The sequence below is a fragment of the Podarcis cretensis genome (genome assembly GCF_951804945.1).
Source record: "Podarcis cretensis genome assembly, chromosome: 2".
NCBI classification, from domain to species: Eukaryota; Metazoa; Chordata; class Lepidosauria; order Squamata; family Lacertidae; genus Podarcis; species Podarcis cretensis.
Genome location: NC_137171.1, coordinates 82,981,500 through 83,006,900, shown reverse-complemented (window position 1 = coordinate 83,006,900; position 25,401 = coordinate 82,981,500). Strand labels below are relative to the sequence as shown.

General features: G+C 41.6%; 1 protein-coding gene across 2 annotated transcripts in view; it reads right to left on the bottom strand.

Moving 5' to 3' along the window:
- The window catches only part of CACNA2D3 (calcium voltage-gated channel auxiliary subunit alpha2delta 3), a 494,630-nt gene that overhangs the window by 109,822 nt on the left and 359,407 nt on the right, over positions 1–25,401 (bottom strand). For both annotated transcript variants that reach the window (XM_079964982.1, XM_079964983.1), the window contains 4 exons: positions 25,002–25,076; positions 8,946–9,029; positions 2,165–2,236; positions 1,815–1,876 (listed from right to left, as the gene is read on the bottom strand). In XM_079964982.1, coding sequence (XP_079821108.1) covers positions 1,815–1,876; positions 2,165–2,236; positions 8,946–9,029; positions 25,002–25,076 — 293 coding nt within the window. The remainder of the gene's footprint in view (positions 1–1,814; positions 1,877–2,164; positions 2,237–8,945; positions 9,030–25,001; positions 25,077–25,401) is intronic.

Sequence of the window (25,401 nt, the reverse complement as noted above, 5' to 3'; positions counted from 1 at the left end):
GCCACTCTGGGCGGCTTCCATACAAACCAAAAATACAGTAAAATATCACACGTTAAAAACTTCCCTGAACAGGGCTGCCTTAAGATGTCTTCTGAATGTCAGGTAGTTGTTTATCGCTTTGACATCTGCTGGAAGGGTGTTCCACAGGGCGGGCGCCACTACTGAGAAGGCCCTCTGCCTGGTTCCCTGTAGCTTTGCTTCTCGCAATGAGGGAACCGCCAGAAGGCCCTCGGCGCTGGACCTCAGTGTCCAGGCAGAATGATGGGGGTGGAGACGCTCCTTCAGTTATGCTGGATCGAGGCCATTTAGGGCTTTAAAGGTCAACACCAACACTTTGAATTGTGCTCGGAAATGTACTGGGAGCCAATGTAGGTCTTTCAAGACCGGTGTTATATGGTCTCGGCGGCCGCCCCCAGTCACCAGTCTAGCTGCCGCATTCTGGATTAGTTGTAGTTTCCGAGTCACCTTCAAAGGTAGCCCCACGTAGAGTGCATTGCAGTAGTCCAAGCGGGAGATAACCAGAGCATGCACCTCTCTGGCGAGACAGTCCGCAGGCAGATAGGGTCTCAGCCTACGTACCAGATGGAGCTGGTAAACAGCTGCCCTGGACACAGATTTGACCTGTGCCTCCATGGACAGCTGTGAGTCCAAAATGACTCCCAGGCTGCGCACCTGGTCCTTCAGGGGCACAGTTACCCCATTCAGGACCATGGAATCCTCCACACCTGCCCGCCTCCTGTCCCCCAAAAACAGTACTTCTGTCTTGTAGTCCAAAACATCTGGGCAGCAATGCATTTTCAGGCTCCGGACTACCTACCCTGATTGGCTATTGGATCTTCCTGGACAGGAAGGACTCCAGAAGGCTTCTGATTTGGGATGAGACTTTGCCTGAGCTACAACAGGCTTCTTGGCTCTGGTATATTTTGGAGTGTATCTCTCTCAGCTCCCTTGCCACTTGGCTCTCCTTTGTCTGATGCCTATGGCTCAGAGCTGATATGCAGGCAGTAGGGGCTTATTGCACAATTGGGCAGGAAGAAGAAGAACTGGGGGTCCATTGGTGCCACAGCCAGGACTGAGGTCTTGCCTGCTTACTTGAGGCAGCCCAGAGCCTTTTACAGGTGTTACTGGCATGAAGGCCTGTCCCTGGAGCCACACAAATTCTATCAACCTCTCATGCAATGAGCTTCTGGAGTGGGGAGTCTTTCGTATTCATAGAAACAATAGAGAACTTTTATCTTCCTGGGTTCTCCATGAGGGGCTCAGAGAGTGTTTGGGAATTTGGGGAAGAGCTAAACACACAGCTCTGGAGTCCTGCTGTACCCTTGTTGTCTCTTCAGTCTAGTTAACACCAGGTCAGGAGAGGCTGCATACACACAATATCATACTTTGAATGGCTTGTGGCTCAACAAGCCTCCTCTGTGCACACAGAGATGCATTTGTTAGTGTAATCCTTTAAATGGTACTATTCCTTTCCCAGAGCTCTGTGCAAGCAGAGCTGCCTTCTTCTCTGGTGTGGTAGGGGCAGTTCAGTAGAGACAGGAACACACACATGCTGCTCTCCCCAAGCACTGAAGAGAGCAGAGGACTTCCTGAATGGCAGGTCCGGATCACAGCCAAAGAATTTACCTTTCACAAACTACCCATCCCTGAATGAAACCTAAAAAGGCACGTTCGGAAACCTTTTCCCTCGCTCTTTGCAGCATTGTCCAGGAGTATTTTATTGTCAGCCCTCCTGATGAGCTTTTAATGAGCTCGCAAGGCTTGCAACTGCAATGAGCCTGATGAAATGTTCCATTTATTATGGCCAGCCCTACCTGAAAGGAGTCCCCTTGATGTCTGTATAATAGTAGTCATTTGTCATCACCAACACCCGCTTCTAGATTTAGAAAAGGAAAGAGAAACAACAACATGCCTGTTAGGAAAGGTTTGCAGGGTTAAATGCAAAAGCAAACTTAAAATCTGTGACAAGATTAATAACAGCAATGTGCACACATACATGCAAATGTTTATATCTGACCCACAATTAATAAACACTGTGGGCATCATGTCTCAGGGAAAGTTTTCCACTCCAAACATACACTTTAAACCAATGGTTTGTGGGTGTTTTTTAAAAAAGCAATTATTTGTTTTACTACTAGCTGAAAAAGTATTTTCTATACGATACCCCTTTGTCCACGGTTTTCTTCACTTCCATAGAGAATTTTCCTGTTTTCTGATTCACCATTGCATTTCGAAGCTGAAAGTAAAATACAGTCATATAGTTAGACAAGGAATGAGAAAAAAAATTATCTTCTTTGTAGTTCGCGTATTTGGGCAAAATGAAGATATTTCGCATAGCTGCTGAAGCCATGTGCACACAGTAACCTTCCATCTTCGTGTAATTTAACTACCAAGGATGAGAAGTTTTCAACTCATGTTAATGGATTATAGATTAGAACCTGATAGGATAGATAAAAATGCATATTTGGATCCATAGGGTTCTGCTTAGACAGCTTCAGGCAAAGTCCTCTCAGCAAAAACATTTTCCGGAAGTCTTCTTGGTCATGGGTTAAGTGTGCAGACACAATTAATATGAGGTTTGTTTGTTTTTCATGCAGTAGCCATGTGTGGTGAGCATCGAAATTAAAATTTTTCTCTTCCTGCCATGCCATCATTCTGACAAAAAGAAAATCACTTTTCTGAAGCTGCTACTTTCAATGGACGCTTCTGCTTACAAGGAGAGAAGGATTAGTATGGAAACAAGACACAACCTACTTTTTTAAAAAATACACATTTTAAAATATAATGGCTGCCAGGAACCAGAGTCAGGAGCAGGTCAGCAATAAAACACCCAGTGTCAGTGAAGTTAACTCTTTATTGAAAAGAACCCAAACAGCACAGGCCTAATGATCACAGCAACTCTTCCCAGTAGGTCTTGCCCCAATGAGCCAGTTGTGAGGACTGATGGTTCCCGTCTTCCCACTACTCTCTAAGCCTCCTCCCCCAGTTCTTCCTCCAGCAGCCTAAGGCTCTCTCAGTGTTCCACCCTCTTCATTTCTCTGCATGCTCTGGGAGATCAGAGCTACTCACAGCAGGAGGGAGATCAGAGCTACTCACAGCAGGAGGGGGAGACTCCCTGGCCTCTTCAGCAGCCTGCCTCTACTTCACCTCTTGACCCCCCCCCTCTGCTTCTGCTGCTGATTCTGGGCTGCTTTCTGCCACAGCCCCTTCCTGCTCACTAAATCCTGTTACCTCTTCAGTTTCTGACATGTCCTCCTCCCAGTCAGTTCCACCTTCTCCCTCCCTTCTACTAAACTACATGGGCATGTTCAATGTTGGGGTTTCTGGGTTGGATAGAACATGCAAGAAATTCTGAGAAACCCTAAAAGAGTTCCATTCAAATTTGCAAAAAAATATGCATGTGGCGATGGGTACCCTCTATATCTCCAACTGGGATCCTTCTACACAGTGATATTACTTGTTTCTCACCAGACTAGATGACCTTTCAGAACCAAGGTCTGCAAAGAAACACTCCACACAGTGAGAAAGAGTCATAAGACCAGAATTGCTTCCAATTTTTTAACCAATATGCAGATTTGGGGTGAAGGTTTCTGCTCAGGAGAAATATCTGAAGAGTTTCAGAGAAAGCTAAAGGAATTTATATAAAACTGGTGGGACTTCTAAATGGGTTCCACACATTCTTAATTTAAATTTCTTTCTAGAGATTACAGGATGTAGTCCAAAGTTGGAAGCGCCCTGTAAGCATGATCCAGTGCCTGACAATGAAGTAATATTTGTGGGATGGTCATGTGAGCACCAGAGTTTTGCATCTGAATTATGGACTGGGAGTTCAACTCACAATTTTAGTGCCAGGACATTTATTTGCCCAAGCATTTTAATGTTTTTACTTTATAGTCAATTTAAACTGGTTTTATACAGTGTTTCTTCCCTCCTCCCCCTAGCTTTCTATATTTACATTGCTATAAATGATGTCATTTTCTTGGTTTTGGTATATTGTCATTTTGGTATGTTCTGTTTCCCATGCGTCAACCTCCCTGGTATTTATATAGATGAAGAATGTGCTCAATGCATGTCAGACTCAGAAGGAAGTTCCACTAAGTTCAGTGGGGCTTAAACCTGAGAAAATGGATGCAGGATGGCAGCCTGGATAATATTTTCAAGAAATAAAAAAATAATTTCTGCTTTTCTTTTTTCATTTTACCTTGAACTAGCCTAACAGAGCACACACAATATAGCATTTGAATGTGTAAATAATGCATACAGCCCTGGAGAAAGAACATTTCAGAATACCTTAAGACACTGCTGCATTCCAGGATTTGAAACCAGTGAGCTTATTCTGCTACGACTGCACCTATTTATTCTTCTCCAATTCACTTGCATGCATCATGGATGATTGATTGGACAATAGGGACAGGCTTTTTTCATTGTCGATTTGCTATCAATGTCCTCCTGAAGGAGGACTGTGCTGTTGGTGTGAGAGTGTGTGTGTGGAATTGTTGCCAAAGCTTGTCAGGGAAAGAGCTGTTTTTGTTTTTGTGAAGAATTTGAGCATGGCTGACAAACTGAAAACTGCAATGTTTGCAGCTCTTTAAATTTAATTCTGGGCCATCTAGATCGGAGCTAACAATCTTACTCTTCAGTCAGCGAGTGTAAAAGAATAATTTTGCACTGGAGGCATATATAAAATAAAACATATATTTTACTGTAGGTTTTTTTTGTACACACACACACACACACATATATATATAAACACAATGCGTAATAGGCAATTCTGGAAATATTTTGCCTTTTTAACTTTTGTGGTTTTGGACTAGGAGAGCTGGTCTTAATTAACAATCTACTTTCTAACGTTTAAAGAACTGTTCCATTTATCTTTAACATGTTTCTCATTTTTCTCCATTTCAGAGCCTGTAGTCTTCCAGCGCCCACTCCCCACACAACCCTCGGGCAAGTCACAGACTTTACAAAAAGGGCCCCCGAAACCCTCATAGCTTTTAAGATCAAGTATGCATGTGGGAATTAGATTTTTTATTTTTATTTTTTTACCCTCTGAATGGAGTTCTTGGCTTTGTAGCTCAGTTTTTCATCTATTCTGTAGAATTTTGTTCTGCTACCTCTGGGGTTGAAACTGGTGACCAGTGATATGGATGCAGAACATCTTTCATCCAAAAGCAGGCCAGATACTTCTAAGTAACACAATGTGCACTCCCAAATATAAAGCTTCGTTTTCACTACAGAAGACATTTTAAACACAAAATAAAACTGTACCTCCTTTAATCTAATTAAAACTGCGTGTTTTCTAGTCTTGTTAATGGACACAATGCCACAAAGCAATCTATAGAAAACGGGTAAAGAGGCAGGCAGACATATTGACAAATGTATCACAATATAAGCTTGCATCCTCTACACCAGGCCTGCCAACTGGCAATGCACTCCCTGACTTGTACACAACCAGGTATTGCAGCTTCAGGTTTTGGGTGGCCCTGAGCAAGGTGTTGTTAATGCCCCCCCTCCGGGCAAAATAAGGTCCCTCCGGAACTCACCGCCACTCCTCCCCACCCCAGTGAGGTTGGTGCTGCAACCACCAGCAGTCTCTCTGTTCTCTGAGTGTGGAAGCCAAATAGGCTTTTTCGTTTGTGGCAGTAGCACCATAATAGGCTGGAAGCCACACAGCTGTTCAGCTCTGATGGGTACTTGGCAGGTTCTACATATCTCTATCAACACTAAGGAAGCCTTTTTGGGTTGGACTGTTTGTTGGCTGCAGTATTGCCATGGCATTGCAGCATTTGAACCAACAGAGGGCCAGAGCAGGGGCATCGACTTGCCCCCCCCCCATTGAGGGTGCACGGTCATATGATGTGATGCGTCACGTGATGCCACCTGGAGTGCGCCAGGCAGGGGCAGGACGCACCGAGAGCGATCTCTGTTTGCTCATCCCAGCCACAGTCCAGGAGCCAGGCAGAGGTTGGGATGAGTGAATCAAAGATTGTCCACGCTCCTCCCAGCCGTGCAGAGTTTGGGACGAGTATGGGTGATCTTTGCTTCATTCATCCCAGTTGCAGCCCGGCTCCTGGGCTGCTTGGTGGAGGCTGGGGTGCACAGAGGACACCCAGTGGTGGCTCCCTCAATATTGGGGGGCACTGCCCCCTGCCCAAAAAATATTGGTGGAGCTGAAGCCCCTCTGCCCTTTATACCTGGCGCCGCTGGGCCAGAGTGGTGGCTGAAGTCACAGTAATGCTGAGATGAGGATGTGGTTCCAAACAAAACGCCGACCCCAGCAGATGTCTAAGTAATTGGAAGCTGACACTGGATATGTTTGTGTCCAGAGTCAACCCAAGATATTGCGTTGGTGCACTTTTGCTGCCACTGCTATAGCAGCAACGGTTGGATGCCATTTTGAATCAAGATAGTGGATTGAAACATCCAGAGTTGCATCAAATAGCTTCTATGCCTCTGAGATGTACTGAGTCAGCAACCACACTCTCAAATATTCTATTGACTGGCAGGGAATAAGAAAAATAAATCTCCCCACCCCAGCTCCAGCTCCAACCACGGAGACAACAGGATCTGAGGTGTACTAACTGCTTCCTACTACCCTTGGTCCCTTTCTTGATGAGAGCAGCATTATAACAGCAGGCCCCTCCCTCGGCCACTGCAAACTAGTCTAAGGACAACATGCATATCGCGGTTTCAATTTGAAGGGGGGGGGGTCAGTCTTTTCCCTTCTTCTAGAAAGCTTGATAGTGCAGATGCTCTCCAGTGAGTGCTAATGAACAGATTAAACAGAAGTTTCTGAGTCTCTGGTGAGATGTTCAATGGACTTCAGCAATTGCAGAATCTGGGTATTTTGATTTGAATTGCACAAGTGGGGAATTTCACTTGCAAATCTCATTTTGAAATGAATTAAGCCCAAGTTCAGGTTGAAAATGCAGAAAAGAATGTAGGAAACATCACAAAATCTAGTGGAAATGTTTAGGAGCAGAAATCACAAGAGCTGAAGGGAAGAGGTGAAAAGTCCCTGAAAAGATGAGCTGATTTAATCAGCAAAATAAAGAAAGACTGGCACTGCTAAACCCATGAAATGTTTCATTATTTATAAACTGAGTAGGGGTGGGCTGACAGAATCAGACATATATTTTGCAAGGGAGAAGAAAAACATAAACTTGAGTTGGAGAAAAAGGATAAGAAATGCCTACATCTGAATGCTGATAATGCTCCAGAGGCAGACATACGTGATGAATCCCAGATTTCAGAAAGACGTGACACTGTAAATATGGGAACCTTCCGTTGATATATTCAAAACCTCTCCAAAATGAGTGGGTTTTGGAAGGATATAGGGGATGCTAATGTACTGCTGATATTTGAGAAGAGTGCTAGGAAATATCTATGAAAATGCAGACATGCAAGCATGACTTTAGTCGGCGCAGACATTATGGGAAAAGCTCAATAACAGGAACCGAAAGGAGAACACCTGGAAAGTTATGATTTAATTAAGGACAGTCAGCATGGATTTGCACAAAACAAATCATGCCTAACAAATCAGATTTATGGTGGAAGTAACAGAAAGACCAGGCAAAGGTTAAGCCATGGACATAAGGAAAACTTTTGATACAGTACAGCTCAAGGAATTGACATGTAAATAAAGAATGACACAGAAGGGAGATACAAACTGACTGGACAACAGAGAGACGAACAAGGGAGGAGCATGATCTTGGAACAGAAAGAACTTAACTGAAAAGATTAGCACATACCTAAAAGAAGGTGTTAGATGGACAGCACTAACATGATCCTGCAGTTCTGGATTCTGGGGTTTGGACAGAGACCAAAAATGTGGTTCTTTTTAAAATATTGGTTGGTTTCTGGCATTTTAAACTGCTTCATAAGCAACAGGGAAACTTCTTCAGAGATATAGAGGAAATCCTGGCAAAATTTGGCACAGGATTTGTTCTTGTTGTGTAATCTAACATCTAAATGTTATTTACTCGGCAGGATCCAGAGGTGACTCCTGGCTTTCAAAAGTTTAAAATTCTGCCCCTATGGAGATGGTGGGGTTTGGCACCTCCTCCTCATTCATCTTACCAAGCTCTATGGCTGGTAGAGCTTGTAACAGGACTAGTGTCCCTCTGCCAATCCTTATAGCTGTATGTATCATCCATCCTGTGATTATTTATCACCTTTATTTCCCATCTTACCACTAAGCACATTCGGGTTATTTATTTATTTATTGCAATATTTATACCCTGGTTTTTCACCTTTCAGGCTTCGCAAGGTGGCCAAGTGTGTTTGTTTCGTTTGAACTATACAGCTATGAGAAGCATTAGGCTGAGAGAGTAGGCCTGAGCATGGGATTGAATATGAGTCTCCCTAGAATTATATATTATGCCAATCCTCTCCACATGACATACAGATTCTGGCTTCCTGAAACCTTGCTGCCCCTTCCGACTGTGGCTGGTATATCAGCTGGGTTTCCACTAGTGGGGCACAATAGTTGAATCCCACCCAGGCTCCATATAACACTGGGATCTCTTCTATTCTCTCTCCCCCCCCCCCCCGGTCACTGAGCAGCAGACTAAATGAACCAAATGAACCAAAGCAGTATAGGGATTTATACACACAGCCTCTTATTAAGTGCTTTCCTGGACCACCACCCAATATGGCCTGATCTTGGTACCTGCCATGGTAACCAACGGAATGCAAGATGTTGTGCAGGGCAAATGGCAATATATCCTTGGTACATCTATACATGGGGATACGTATGTACAAAGCAGAAGGAGAGTGAGAAAGTCAAAACGAGAAGAAAAAATATAAAACTTGAATGGAGAAGGGGAAGAACATGGACCATTATCTTTCGCTTCTCTTTTCTTCTTGCTGCTTAATACTTGAAAGTGGTATATTAGTGAATGCAATTACCTTTCTGACAAGCTCTGACAGAACAAATCACTCACCACATCATCCCCGTCTTCCCACTCCACCTCGGAAAGGTCGACGCTGCTATAGTTGGGCTTCCTTCGCTTTTTCACTTCTTCATACTAGAGTTTAAAAAAGATATGTGTTGTTTTTTTAAAAAAAGACATTGGTCAAAATGATTTGCCATTTCTTTACAACCTCATGCAATGGGTGGTTTCAGCAATGTCTTTGGTTAACCCTGAGGTAAGCACACACAGCTTTACACAAACAAATGTTTTGTTTTAACACAACTCTTTGGGGCTCCAGAATGGATTTCCTTTCATCAGAACGTGCCCTTTTCACAGATTGTAAGCACAGCAATTGTCAGTGTACCCTTGACACCGAGGAATCGGGGACAAATAAACTTGGACACCTAATAAAAGAAAATTGCTTTGTATGAACACCACAGATACATTAGACTACCAGCTACTACACCATATGGAAAGTATGCAAGTCGTACTCTCAAAGTTTATAAAATACATCCTGAAATAATTCTTGCAGCCATGCAGGAAGTGATATTTCCTAAAGTGTTATCAACAAAACGTTTATATATTTCTCTTTAAACAAGATAAGGCCCTATTCCTAGGAAGTTTGGTGTTAATATCTGCTGATACTGTAGTTTATCAACCCTTTCACGGGGGCAGATGGGTGGGAGAACACAAGAGGCACACTAATAGAGACATGCTATTTGTTTTTATCACTAATATGGTAACACTGTAAATCTCACATTTTAAAATAAGCACCACATGATGACAAATGTGTTCCTGTAATGTGGGAAAATCCTGCCCCCTGCTGCACATCACAACTGAGAGACCCTGAAAAAACACCTTGTTATGGGTTAAAGCTAATACCTACAATGAAATGTTGTGAGCTCACCCAAGAAAATAAATCAATGCATTCTGTTATGAGTACATCTCAAGTGCACACAGTTAGTTATTCTGTATTACTCGGTGTTAAAACTAAGGCTGTACAAAATCCACAGAAAGACATCCATCTGAAAAACTCTTTTCTGGCACCAAGCTATGAATTCTGCCAAAAATCTAACTGCCTATACAAATTCTGCCAGCATTACTCTGAGGAATTGTTTGCTTCAGGAAAATGTGTTAAATTCTTTTAAGCACACACGCTTTGTTCACAGCTGCATTGCACAATGGATTCTATAACCTCAGTGTGGCAATCTATAAACATTTTTACCTTTTTTCACACAGACGTGAGAGAGGGCTAAATTTCTGAGGATTGTAGGATCTTCTGAACATTTTTATTTTGGCCGGCATGTTTCAGAACATTTCCACATTTAGGGCAAAATACAGCCTCCCCACTCCACACCAGCAGGGTTCTGCAGAGTGGCGGAAATATTTACTACAGCTACAGCTCCACTGCAATGGAAGAGGGGGAAGACCATTCAGACCTGCTCCTTCACAAGCTCCAGGCTAGCATAGTGATTGGGTTTGAATCAGGCTTCAGGCCATCACCCAACAGCAGTGAAACTTGCTTAAGAGACAGCAAACTGCCACCTCCTTCACTCTCAGAACAGCACATTTTGGGGCCTTTTCTCTGGGCTCTGCAGACATTGGTATAACCAGTACTCTTGCCTACCCTCATATATGGCAGCAGGCCTGCTCAGACAGCAGAGCTGCGTAGGGGGAGACTTCCACTCAATCCAACCTCTTCCACAGCCTGGCATAAGGAAAACTTGGATTGTCCTCTGAATCTCACTCTAATCCTCTTGAGGTATTACATACCCTCCAACATTCCTCAGAAGAAAATAGGGACATTTCTTTCTCCCTCCCGCAACTGACCCTCCTCAACCCCCCCCCCATTTTTGTCATCTCCCCCCTCCCCCGAGCATTTCCTCCACCACTACACACCCTCCACTGTCCTGAGATTTTGTTTTATTCTTTGGTAGATTTACAAAAATAAAAACATACAAATAAATAAATTTTAGAAAGGAGCAAGATTAAATGCAGACGCACAAAGCATTTTTTAAAATAAAAAAATCAAGACTCCTTGTGATCCGCTCCCCCTTTCTTCCTCTGTCTGCCCCTCAGAGCTGGCATGGGACGTAGGGCTGGGCCTCAGTGGTGGCACCCTTCCCTCCTCCTTGCCCACTTTCTAGCAGCCACTATGAGCTGCCCAAGGGAGGAGGCTGACAGCATTGGCATGCTTATAGCAGTACCAGCCTAATGGAACACGTATGAAACCCATAACAAACATGGGAAAGCACTGAAACTCCTTGTTTTTGGAAGGCTTTTGGGTAACTGTTACAGGTTTAATCTGGCACGTTGCCGATACGTTAATATTGCTTTTCTTATTGTTAACATGCTTTTATAATTAATTCTATCTCAGTTTTTCTCTTTCTTTTATCTTGCATTGTTGCTCTGATGATTTACTCAAGTTGTTATAAGTAATGCAGGGTGTAAATCAAGTTAATATAAATAAAACAGATTGGCTTGAATCCAGATAGTTGATGTCCAGGCACTGGGGAACAACCGTGGGAGAGGGCTATTATTGCCTGCATGTCCTGATCGTTGACTTCCCAAAGTCATCTGCCTTGCCACAGAGAGAGACATAGGATCTTGGACGTGATAGGCCTGTGGTTTGATTTCAGCAGTGCTCTACTTCTGCTTCAAACTTCACTCACAGAATAATCCCATTGCGGGGAAAGGAGAGGGGATTTTCACCATTTCCCCCCTCTTTTTGGAAAGCTTCCCCAGAGAGTTGGGAACCCTTCCTGAAGAAAGCGGGCTACAGTGGGAAGGTACCCCCCATCTTCCTGCAGCAGGAACCTCTGCTGGATCTTGTTCCCCTGCATCGATGGAAGAAGCAGAAGTTAAAAAGGGCACGCAACACTGCCAGGTGTTGCCAGTGGGATAAGGAATTTGTTTAGTTCAAATATCCAAATGACTCAAGCATGTAATAGGGAGATGGGGAGGGGGAGGGGGAGAGTAACATTTTAAAAGCAACATGCAAATCCAGTTTGCTAATATCCTTGGCTCTAGACAACATACTTTCTTAGCGAGTGAGCACTTAACAAGGTAAGGCAGAAATATCACGTGACAAGTCTAGCCTAGGGAACCCCACCCAGTGTTGGGTTTCATTATTAGAATGGAAGTTAGGCTTCAGCCTTTGGAGTTTACAAAACTACCTCTCTGCTCCATTTATCAGAGTTAAATTCCCAGAGGAAGAATTAAGTTGGCATACGTACAACTCTCCCCCTGGGGATGTATCTGGGAGCAGCACGGGCTCTCAGTTTAAATCTCCACTGGCAGGCTTTTAAGCTTTTTTTATTTAATTTGCTTAAAAAAAAACCCTGGTTTCCTGCAATCCTAGTATCATGTGAGCTGCATTTATTTTGTAGCTGAGCATGATCCTTTACTGAGCCCTGCTGGGCCCTGAATTTGTAAAGCATTTGAAATGTGTTCACTCATAAAAGGGTCCTTGTAAAAGCAAACTCCCAAGATTAAGATTAAACAAAAGTGTGACTTTCTTTGCTTTCTTATAAGAGAATAAGAGCTAACCTTTTCTCTCCCTTTCCAAAGAAAGAGCTGCAGACCAAAGCTATAATTTAAGATTTTAATCCAGAAATTCTTAGATTATGGTTGGCAATGAAGACCAGTTATTTTGGATTGGATGTCCATGCCAGCTGGCAGTAGCAATCTGCCATGCAGTAAAATTTCCAACCCATAATGCAATGAAAAAAAACCAACCCTTAACTATGTCACATAAAAGGAGGGGCAGTGGGTGGGGGAATAAACCTCAGCTTTCACACAGGGGGAAAAAGGGAAGCAAATAAAGATGTACAGCCCTGAAAGAATCCCCTAGCAATGTAACGTATGAGAAAATTTTGATTTCTCATCCGCCCTCCCCCCGTACATGCTTATGTTACAAATAACACAGAACACATCTAAAGCTCTGGTTCTCAAAGTGAAAAAGTCTTCTAAAAAGATATAAACAGCTGTTGGTACCACAGAATTATAGAATTGTAGAGTTGGAAGGGAACCTGAGAGTAATCTAGTCCAACCACCTGCAAAGGAGGAGTGCATGAATATATGAATGTATGAAAAGAAGCTGACTAATCCCTCCTCAGGCAAGTCTTTGTCCTAATACATCAAACCTACCTAATCATAACAATGCAAGTATTGTAAGGAATCCACCAATGCAACTGATAATGGGAGCTACTGGACAGTGGCGTAGCATGGGGGGTGCAGGGGGGGGCCGGTCGCACCAGGCGCAACATCTGGGGGTTAGGGTTAGGGGGCGCAAATCCACGGTTAGGGGGTGCAAATCCATGGGTTAGGGGGCGCAAATTACTTGCCTTGCCCCGGGTGCTGACAACCCACGCTACGCCACTGCTATTGGAACTTCACCCACCTCTCCCGTAGATATTTTCAGCTTTGGATAACTTTGAAGCAGAAGGTAGATCAGAATGCCCTGGCTAGACAGAAGATAGATCAGCTTCCACTAGATCTCAGACTGATTTACAGCATATCAACAAGGATTCTGACTGTCAGCAACAACACTGATAATAACAATAACGACACCCTTCTAAATTAGGCTGCTGAGATAAAGTTTGTTGGGGTAGGATTTGTGTGTGACAGGACTATGAGAATACGCTCAGAGGCACTCTGTTACTTAATTCTAAGAATATGTTGACACCCCCATTACTGTTCTGACTCCCATTGGTGGATCTTGGGGTTCTAGTAAAAAAACTAACTAAAAGCAGAGCAGATCCCACAAGCCTGGAGTCTAAAGGCCCTCAAAGCCCCATTCTTTCTGAGAACCTTTGCTATAGACAGATTATACAGCTGAGGTATCTGTATTTTTACCTTGGCTGTCCTCTCATGCTACTTCTGAGGAGATAAAGTCAGTCCTCAGTACAGCTGGAACTTGCTGCTTTTCAAAAGTCCCCCCCCCCAAACGTGGTAAATACTACTTTCACAACGTGAAAAGGCAGCTGTATGGAATAGCTTGAAGCACTTGGATCTTGTGGTAAAATGCCTTGTGGTATTTTTGTCATATGAAATAGAGAATCTGCCCTCTGCTTTGTATTTCTGGAGAGCCAAATGGATCAAGCATGACTAAAAGGGGCTTCCTTACTACAAGGCTTTAAGAAGTATTGATCAAAATAAGGGGTAGACAACATGGTGCCATCCAGCTACCATTGGACTCCAATGCCCAACAGCCTCGGCCAGCATAACCAGGGATGATAGGAGCTAAATAAAATTTGGAGGGTACCACACTGGCTACCCCTGGTCTAAATTAATGACAGAGAAAATAGTGCACAGATCTTTATGTACCTATAAAGACTGGGTAAACAATACCTTCAGATCAGATCAACCACATACAAGCAGATTAGTAGTGTGACATGTACTTGATTCTTTCCACGGCAAACCCTCTTAATTTAGGATTTAATTTGCATTCTTAAGACCTTATCATTCAGGATTATGTAAAACTGACAGCTGCTTATAATTATATCTTCTTAGAGTGGAAATAATTTAAACCATCTGCCATCATTTCAACATTACCAGACTTAAAACTCGGTGAGCTTGTTTCTACCTAACGTCAAAGTTGAAAGTAAAGAAGCAAAGTAAACTGCAAGTATCTTACTACCAAATTTCTTGCATTTCATTTGTATGTGCAACTGGTTTTTCCAGCAAGGCATTCAAACTGTTAATTATCTTTTTAATATATGTAATTTAGGATTGCTAATTAGATAGCAATTTAATGCCCTCACAGGGATTCAGATGCTCTTTCTTTTTTAACATGTAAACTCTGACAGGAATAATTGTTGACATTCAAGTAATTGAACTCTTCAGTTATTTAAATGAACACAAGGCATTTACACTGTTCAAATCATTTAAATATTCCACTGTCAGCTACAGCTGTAGAGTTTTATGGAGTCTCTGAAAAAGCAAGGGTAAGTGTAGGTTATCTTAGTTTTCAGGCAGGACTCCCCAGAGAGAAATGAGATTTGCTGCTTATGAAAGGCTAACACCGTTTAAGTGGGGCATTAATGTTTCCTCTGAGAATTGGATTTCTCTGTTTTTCTATATTAGGAGAAACAAATTTTCCCAGAATTTACAGCTATGAAAGTCTTAATACTGGTTTAGCAATCTTTAAATACACCGGGTCTTTTTTGCTACATACAATGCATTGTGGCTGTTAACATTTACCGGTAACTTAAACTCAGCAACTTGCTTTGGGTACAAAACTGCCATCGTATTTAGGGGAAAGTTTTTATCTTTCGTTCATATATATATATATATATATATATATATATACACACACACACAACTTCCTTTATCAAGGCCAATGATGAAAACAATTGTATAAGGGCAGTTATGATTTTGTGAATATTTTTCATGTTAACTTCCTTTTGAAAGAAGAACAAATAGGATTTTGTAGAATATAGGATTACTACAAAAATGAAACCAACACTGTCATCAAATCTGAACTAATATTGGGAATTTGTGTTCTTATTATGTACATGAGTTGTAGTTTGCCTGTAAGTAAAGGAAAGTTTCATTTGCACTGAGCTATCCTACGTGACTAGAAATAAGTGTGAGATCATGTGGCTTGCAAAGAAACAGCTGAGTTAAACTGTCCATGCTTGTGGTCGTAAGAATAAGCAATTGAAGAGGAGTGGGACTAGAAGCAAACTGCATGATTATTTTCATGCAGGGCAAATGCAGAGAGCTCAGTGCAAATGGTACCTGACCTGGCTAAACTGTTAATATGGAGATCTTCCTTGATGGAAAATACATATTGTTAAAAGAGATAATATACTGGTGTTAATGGCCTGTATGCAGTGCTAGTGTGGAGTAAGTGGGCCTAATGCTTGAAAAAGTAAGAAACTAGCTATGGCGATGAGCTGATATCCTTTCATCAATTATATGCTTCTGGGTTAGAGTGCTCCTAGTAGCAGATTTGCTCATTGAAATCACAGGGTTTTGGCATGCAGGTGTGAAGGTTGGTGGGCATCATGAAATGTTTTGATAAATTGATGAAAGAGGGTACTGACCAGGAGTCAGTGTTCTTAGCATATGTGGGCACCAATGTCAATGGGAAAAAGAGTATACCCCAGATTCTGGAGCCAAGTGGCAGCAGGGGGCTATTTTCCTCTTATAGAAGCTCTTAACAACGCATGGAAAACCTGGTGTGTGGTTTGAATCTCTATTTCAATTTTTAAAAATACCATTTTTTGGGAGGGGGGGAATCAAACCCTGTGGTAGATTCTCAATGTCTTTATCTCGCTTATGTTTTGATAATATAATGCTAACATTACATTCCTAAATTAAATTGTGTCTGATCCATGATGTTTCTCAATCCAGCACTGGTGCCTATAAACAAAACAAAGTACAACAGCTGATGAGATTCTTTTCAGAAAATGAAAGTTCAACAGCCTGCTGTAAAATAATAACAAATAACATTTATTATTATTATTATTTATTATTTATACCCCACCCATCTGGCTGGGTTTCCCCAGCCACCTTGGGTGGCTTTAAGCATATCTAAAAACATAATAAAAACACCAAGCGTTAAAAACCTCCCAATACATGGCTGCCTTCAGATGTCTTCTAAAATTATCTCTTTGACATCTGAAGGGAGGGTGTCACTACTGAGAAGGCCCTCTGCCTGGTTCCCTGTTACTTTGCTTCTCGCAGTGAGGGAACCAGCAGAAGACCCTTGGAGGAGGACCTCTGTGTCCAGGCTGAGTGATGGGGGTGGAGACACTCCATCAGGTATGCTGGGCCAAAGTCATTTAGGGCTTTGAAGATCAGCACCAACACTTTGAATTGTGCTCAGAAACATACTGGCAGTCAGTGAAGATCTTTTAGGGCCAGTGTTATATGGTCCCGATGGCCACTCCCAGTCACCAGTCTAGCTGCTGCATTCAAGATTAGTTGTAGTTTCTGAGTCACTTTCAAAGGCAGCCCCATTGCAGTAGTCCAAGCAGGAGATAACCAGGGCATGCACCACTTGGGTGAGACAGTCTGCAGGCAGGTAGGGTCTCAGCCTGCATATCAGATGGAGCTGATAAACAGCTGCCCTGGACACAGAACTGACAGCTGTGAGTCCAAAATGACTCCCAGGCCGTGCACCTGGTCTTTCAGGGGAACAGTTATCCTGTTCAGGACCAAGGAGTCTCCCCCTCACTTTGCATCCCCCCGGCAAACTAAATTATTAAGCTGAAATGTGTTACTTTATTATCCCCAAGACCTTTGATACATTTAAGTAGGCAGGGAGAACACACACCACTTTGCTCTTGGACAATCATAGTACTGGAGTCATGGATTGGAGTTAACATTTATATACGACTTGATTTTAGTAAAGCTTCAAGCAGTTTACAGAAATAGTTCAAAATCCTAAAAGCTCAACAATAATCACATTTACTCGGAAGCAAGTTCAAATGATTTCCAAAGAATGACTGGTGAATTTTCCTTGCTACACTCTTGTGGAACAACTTTCTTACAAATATACTCTTGGAGCAGTTTTCGCCTGCACAAACTTATGTAAAATGGCTTCCCTCTCTTCCGCTGCACAACCAAAATTGGGTCTGGAGGGGTCAGGAGAACCCTCAGAGCAGTGTGTAGGGGAAAGAAAGGGCTGATGATTGTACCTGGCAAGCTGAAATGCTTGCACAGATGGAGTGTCTGTAATAGCACAATATTGAGATCTATCCTATACAACAAGATTACATTTAACGCATTCCAAGGAAGGTTCATATTTTATTGTCTCTCAAATTGTGTTTATGTCAAACCTTGGAGTATGCTCATATTTACTATTCTGTTCCATTTGGAACCATTTTACTAGCCACACTAGGAGGGCAACAGGTCCCTCAACCCGAAAGTAGCGGATCAACTGCTTTTTCAAGACCAACGTCTTAATGCGGTATCAACATGAAATTGGCTACGACTCAGAACTGGAAGCATTTACACATGCTATTAAACTTTATTAGAGCGAATAGTCCCATAGAAATAAGTTTAAAGCTGTATAACTCCAATAAGCAAACTGAGAAACTTACACCTCAACTGAAACCAGATTTTACTGAAAAGGCGCACTGATTTCAATAGTTATGAGAGCCAAAATTCCATATTCAGAGGCGGTAAACTTTTAATTGCCCCTGATTTATACTAGCACACTATTTGGATCAGAATGCATCTGAATTAAGTCCCATTTGTTTCAGCTGGATTTATTTCTCAGTCCATTGAAAAATTTTGACAGTATGAGGAGAAATATCCTGAACATAGTTGGCATTTTAATTTAAAACACTTCCAATGTTATTTATACAGTATGGGCTTAATTTTGTCCCACTTGCAATGTCCATGCTGATACATGGTGGCTGAAACATCTATAACCAAGGGAGAAAGATCGTGTACACAAACTTGGCTATAGAGCTGGCATCATTGCATCTACCACAACAAGGCACTTTACATGGAACAAATGTTAAAGAATGGTTAGAAGGTTCCTATGGATGAGAACAAGGCAGCTCATTTCTTGATGAGGAGTTTTGGATGGTCCAAGCACAGAACACCACTGCTGGTCCACAGGACAGCTTGCCAGGTAGCTTGTGAAAACCACTGAAAATCTGAGTGTATATGTGCTCACACTGAAAGCCCAAATAGTGTAGGCTTTTAAGGGGGCAGTTCTAACAGGAGCAAGGGTGTGCAGTGGCAGATTCATTGCTGTTGGCTCCTGCTGGCTAAGGCAGAAGGTGAGGGAAGAGATGCTGTACCTATTTTGCTGTGCCAGCTTCAGGCTGCTGCAGCTCAGGGGTCCAAAATTAGACTCCTCTCCAGGAACTGTGTTTGCTTTGATCCATTGCCAGCCCAGCTCTGACCTCTCCCTCAAATCACTCTGAGGACCTACTGCTGGTTACTGCTGCTTGAAATACCACCTTTGGCAAGGGCCTCTGCAGTGGTGCAGCCCACTGCTGTTGAGGCCTGTCAGGAGAACACCTCCTAACCATAGCGAGCAGCACAAACTGGGATTATTCTGCCCAAATTCTAAATTGATTGGGTCTCTCAGAGCAGTTACTCCCTTATAAGCCTTCATTCAGCCCAATTTCTTTTTCATCACTTGGGGGAGAGGAACTAGGGGATGGCAATGCTCTTCAAAGTTTTAGGAAGAGTCTCGACAATTTTAGAGGTGTCAATTAAATTACTGAGTGACTTTCACTCACTAAAAAGAAAAACTAAGTTACTGACTGAAGTGGCTGGACTCAGCAGCCCAGCTGACATTCAGCATGTGAGAATGTCTCTGTGAATGATACTATATCATGATGTAGGGTAACAAAACACAGTCTGTCTGTGTGTGTGTGTGTGTGTGTGTGTGTGTGTGTATGTGTATGCACACACCTAAGAATGTATTTTCTTTTTTACAAATAATATATATATGTGTGTGTGTATTAAGATCAGAATTTTATGTTTTTAAGACACACAATGAGAACAAATGGAATTAATTTGAGGATGTTTCCTGTGCTCTGTATTACACAGTATTACTATATATTCTAATCTGTAATACAAGAGGAGTCATTAGTATTGTGTTTTGAATTGTGGCTGGTGTTTTTCCTTTTTTGTCTCTCTGACGCCTACTAGCTTTCCCGTTGTGGAATATATATATATATATATATATATATATATATATATATATAAAACTCTGTGCGTTTTAAGTATATGCATTTTTTCAAGGCTGCTTCTTTGGACCGTGGAAACATTTCCTGTTAATATTTCCATGCTGCAGCCAAACAGAGCTTTCAAATGTAGCAGAAAGTGAAACATATAGAGTTTCTGTTTCCTTGTTGCCATATATGATTTTATGCCAGTGGGGCTTTGTTTCTGCATTTTAATAATACTGTGTTTTGCAGTAAAGAGAAACACATTCAATACAAGTCTTAACTTTCACTTTTTACATAAACACAACATATTCAAAACATGCATATACGTGTGTGTGTGTGTGTGTGTGTGTGTGTGTTTTGAATAATGGCTCTGCCTGCTCAGATTCCAGTGAAGGCTATGTCAATGGTTGATTATACATGGCAGTGCTATGCTGCCATCTAATGTCTGATCTTACATAGTTCATCACCAGCACAAGTATCTATAAGGAAAGCTGCTCAGATGATTTGAGCTGCACTCACCTTTGTTTATCCATAGGGTTTGGAAGATTCTGTGGCTAATTTAAACTTACTGCACTCCTCTGAAGGTCAACACTAGCTTTCTTCTTGAAGACTTGATCAAGAGAATGTCAACTTAATTGACAATGATCACAATTCAAAGTGTTATTGATGTCAGGAATGCTGAACCCTCCAGATTGATGTTAGGCTCCAACTCCTATCAGCCCCAAGTGGCACAAGTGATGGGAGTTGTAGTCCAACAACCTGTGCAAGGTCACAGGTCCCCCCTTTCTAATTTGTGTAAACCTGGCAGGGAACAGAATCTCAACAAGATGATTCAGTTATAAAGTTCAAGTCAGCAAATATATCAATCAAAATATGGCTGAAATGAAGAATTGTTAGAGAGCTTTAACTTGACTTTTTGTATAATACACTTACTACACATGTTAGCCAGTTTTTCTAGTTCCCTCCAAAGGGGAATGTATTTCACAATACCTCCTCCTATTGCATGGCTAACACATCATTTTTAAAAATCTTCATAGTCCCAGTATGATCTGAGAGCAAATTTCCTTCATACACATAGTGACTTCTGGCCCATTCACATTTACAATTTTCCCACCGTAACAAACCATTCCAGTAATCACTGCACCACTAAAGATAAATAAATCATTAAATGGGAATTTTATATCATTATTTACTACTGGTTATTAGTTTATCATTTGAGTTCATTGCAATTAAGTTGCTCTTCATCCCACAAGCACCTCTGACCTGCACAGCATACACAAGCTAATCAGGATATATGTTCATATCCTTCAAATAAATGAGAAAATGGAGATAGCTTTTAAGTTCCTTCTATTGCTGTGCTGATATGAAACCATGCTGAAGGATCCAGATTAAAATAAAAATAAAAATCAGGACCCTAAAAACCCACGGAATGCATATAATGTAGTGAGCTCCCTGGCCTCACAGTTTTATTTATCTGTGCACTTACCATTGGAATGATTGTGTATGGTAATGAGCCAGAGATGTGCAGTGATGTGAGGAAGGGAAACATCCACTTTTTCCCATTTAAAAAACTGCTGTCATGAACAAAAACAAGGAAGGAAGATTACATCATTTGCCAATCTGTCTTGTATCATTTATTGTTGCTGGAATTCATTCCACATTTCCCTCCTAAACAAGGAATGCATGAGATCTAGTAATTAAAGAGAGGCAGAAGACAAGGTAAGTAACACAGAGCCATGTAGGAAGATATCTGCCTTGCAGGACCTACTTTGTACTAGAATCCTGAGATCCACCAACTGGATTAAAGGATTCTGAAAGCCCAGGAACTTGTTTTGAATACTATCTGAACAGATCTCACAGTCTTTACACAGTCCTTTAGCTAGGAATATCAACGCATATCCTCCTGGATCCCTGTTCTACAATTAGTATGTACATTTTGTGTGGTCATAGATTCCTTGCAGAAACAGGATACCCATTCATTTAAATGGAACAGAAAGGTATGTACCGCTGAGCAAAATAAGGGGGGTGCTGCACATAAAGGAGTTTATGTGTTTACTAATGGTCCACACAAGGCTTTAGTTCAAATGCTCTTTTTGAATGAGATACGTATCACTGCAGCATATACATGTTTACACAAATGAATCCTTCTGTGTCCTTTTGAATCATTATAAAAACAGGCCATGAAAGAAAATGGGATCTAGTAAACACATAGGATGAAATCCAATGTCTCATGAGTGGACTTCCCTGAATACCACAGGGCTGCCCTTCCTCCCTCTCTCTCTCTCTCTCTCTCTCTCTCTCTCTCTCTCCCCTCTCCCTCTCCCTCTCCCTCTCCCTCTCCCTCTCATGGAGCTCCCAATAGCCCCCAAAATCTGCTCCAAAGGGTCTCCCATAACAGAGCATACAAGGGCCTGCAGGGGGAGCAGAAGGGGAAATCCAGTTGTATGAGTGGAAATCTGTGGGGTTTTTTTGTTCTGTTTTTGGGTGGATGGGCACAATAGGCTCACAGCCATCTATGTAATGCTCATTGAGGGAGGTGAAAGACTTTAGGACCACTCTAAACAGCTCGTGTGACTTTGTTCAGTACATCAAATAATGTCAGTAAAATAGGATGTGGGAGTTCTAGGAAACTGGGGAGGACAAGAGGTTTCTAAAAGAATCCATGAATATTATAAATGGTCTCTTTTGACATTTTGTTCCTACGTATGCAGAAATTAAATAGCATCTAACAATGTTATTAGCAAAGCTTTCTGAGGACTTTTGATTTACTTCCTTTCTTGATCTAGTCCAACCAGAAAACAACATTCTTCTTATAATTCTCTTAAAGTGCAAAACTGGTTTCAAAGAGTGTGTATTTTCCTATAATACATTACAAAGCATCACATATATCTACAAAGGAATATATAGAGTTGAACAAAAGCTGAATACTCACAGAAAACTATATTTAAGTGAAACAACATTTGCTGAGTTTGTGTGTGTTCCACCTAGCAATAATAAACTAGAATTAAACTCTCCAGGAGTTTTTCTTTTAAATTTCACTGCTGAGAACAAGGCATGGTGAGATATTTGTCCATATTTTCTATAACTTGTTAATGTAGAAAAGGTGGGGAAGGATACTATACAGGTTGTAAGAAATCCTGTTTACCCAAATGACATTTTAAAGAGTTATTCACAAACTCTTTTTTAAAAGCTGTACTAATGACAAAACTAAGTGTACTGATTATATCTTGGCCACATATTAGTGGTACATGGTAACTTTTTTTTGTTTTGTTTCTGAGGGGTGGGGGGACACACCAGACAATATGTATGCACACAAACAGGTTTGTCTCTTGTACCCTCCCCCCACCCGGAACCAGGGTTACATATACGACTGAACATAACATTTACACTCTGCATACAATTCTGAACAAGGGTGCCCAGCTGAAAAGGACAGTTACTCAGCAGCTAATCTAAGAACTGAAGAGCATCCACTGCTGTTGCTCTGCTAGCACCACACTTCTCTTCCTTGCAGCCCCTTCCATGCATAAGGGGAAATCTCATTATGTGAGTGGAACTTCACACATGGGGCGCTGGATTCAACCCACCACTTCCAGATTAGCTTTGTACAATATCCATTGCAGCCACTGTGTTGGATCTGGGAGATTCTGGGTTTCTTATTCCCTTTTACAGATTCCCTGACAGCAACGAACCCACTGCCTCCTGGAATTTGTTCCCCATTTTTAAAATGAAAACCCACACTGATCTACCTCATGGGTTGGTATTTGGGGGGGCGGGGGAGGGATGGGAGAGAGAATTAAATAGAAAATGCATAAGACTGTTTCAGCCATTCTTCTCTTGAACGATTGTAATCACACCAGGAGAGAACAAGGTTATGCTTGCTGGTTCTGACCCCCCCCCCCGCCATCTACATGTTGGGGGAGGGGAGTCTGAAGCAAAGCCCCACCCCATTAGAAGACTGAATGATAAACTAAGGAAGGCTCCATTCAAGCAATTAGCAAATGAGTGTTTTGAAATCTAAAAGCAAATTGCAGGTGCTGGGAGTGACTACAGCCCCGGCACAGGAGGCAGACACAAGAGGCAGACTGTGTCCTGTTGCAGTTCTGATTTGGGATCACAACACCTGCTATTTGCAATTAAAACAAAAGGGAGTTTCCCTCACATTGCAATCAGCCGGTGCAGGGGGCCTGATCTAGACGGAGACCACAGCAGGGACACCCCACACCAGGATCCTGCTCCCGATTTGCTCTGCTCATGCCTGCAGTTCACTTTGAGAAGCAATTCACATAATTGCTAATAGCATGACTAACATCACATCTGCTGCTACCCCCAGCTTTACACTGCTGCTCCCATCCCAAAATACTAAGCAGTTTTTATAGGTAGGATAATTTGTCTAAATTTAGAATGAATCAGTTTATACCCAAAAAGTAATTCCACTGCCTTTTTGCACTGTTCTATTTTTTTTAAAAAAAAAACTTCTTGGGGGTGGAAGGAGGAACAGCCAGGAAAACGTTGGTGTTCTGACAATTTCATTTCATCTTCTCATCAAAACCACTCAAATGTAAATATTAACCAAGTGTAATGCCTAATCCAAACGTTAGAGGGATAAATGTTTGTGAAAGCTCCAATTATGACTCCATCAATCCTTATGTACAATAATCCTGATTTTTTAAATATGCAAATACCCCTCTGAGATATATTGCTGCTTTCTGCTTATATATTGTTGAATTCTGATAATTACATTAAGTGCCTACCTGAGAAATGGCATCCATATTATATTATATTATAGTGAATTCACTAATGCCACTCCTTTAGTTAGATTCAATGGTGATGAAACTCTTAAAGTGTTCCTATAAAACCAAAAAAATGAAGCTACAGCCTATGCTATCATTCAATAAACTTTTATATAACAGGCACATCAAACTTCTTTCTGACTTTGGTTAATTAAAAGAAGGCAAAAAGGGTAATGGAAATGAATTTTCACTTTTTTAAAAAAGAGTAATTGGGGGAATAATCCTTCAAGTGAAGATAAAGAAGAGAAGGAGCTTGCATACAATATCCACACAGTTTTAGAAATTTTAGTCCACTTAAACATGACAAATAGGGGCTATTACTTAGGAACACAGAATTCCACTTTAATGTAAGTGTACATAATTGCAGCAATTTATGGCTTTGCCTTGCACTTACAGGGGTTTGGGTCTCTCACCATACAACCTGTGCATTTCTGTATCACCAAAAGGCTTATGTTATTATTTGCATTGGAGCTTCTAGAGGGAAAAATGTCTGCAGTATTTAAGTTTAAATAGTAGTCTTTTTAGTAGTCGTCCTTGTGAACCATTACACTCTGCTCTTTAATTCTGTATATCTTAAGAAGAAGAAGAAAATGTAAACATATCTATCTCGGCATGTATAAAATCAGTCAACATATTTTTTATCTTACCAGAGGCCTGAGTTCTGGATGAGTCAGAATGTATCCATTGTTCGTGACTGCGAATGCATATCCATGAATACCTAACTGTAAGGATATAGGAAAGAAAAGAACCTGAATAAATAGGGCCTACAGAGCAGGTAAACTTTTGGAACACAAACCGTCAGGAAGTCTTCTGGCACAAGACCCATCTAAAAAATGTGAACCGCACAGAAATACATTTCAGTAGTGGGTTTTCAGGAAAATTTCCTGGTGCATTGTGCACCTCAAACTTGGCAGTTATAAGCCTTTAGCAATAAAGCATTTTGCTCAAATTCAAGTGAAGTCCCTTTTCTTTAACATCTAGTAAAAAAAATCCCTATAGCTGTGGGGACTTCAGTATATTAGGGGTGGGGAGCTCTGGGCAACCTTC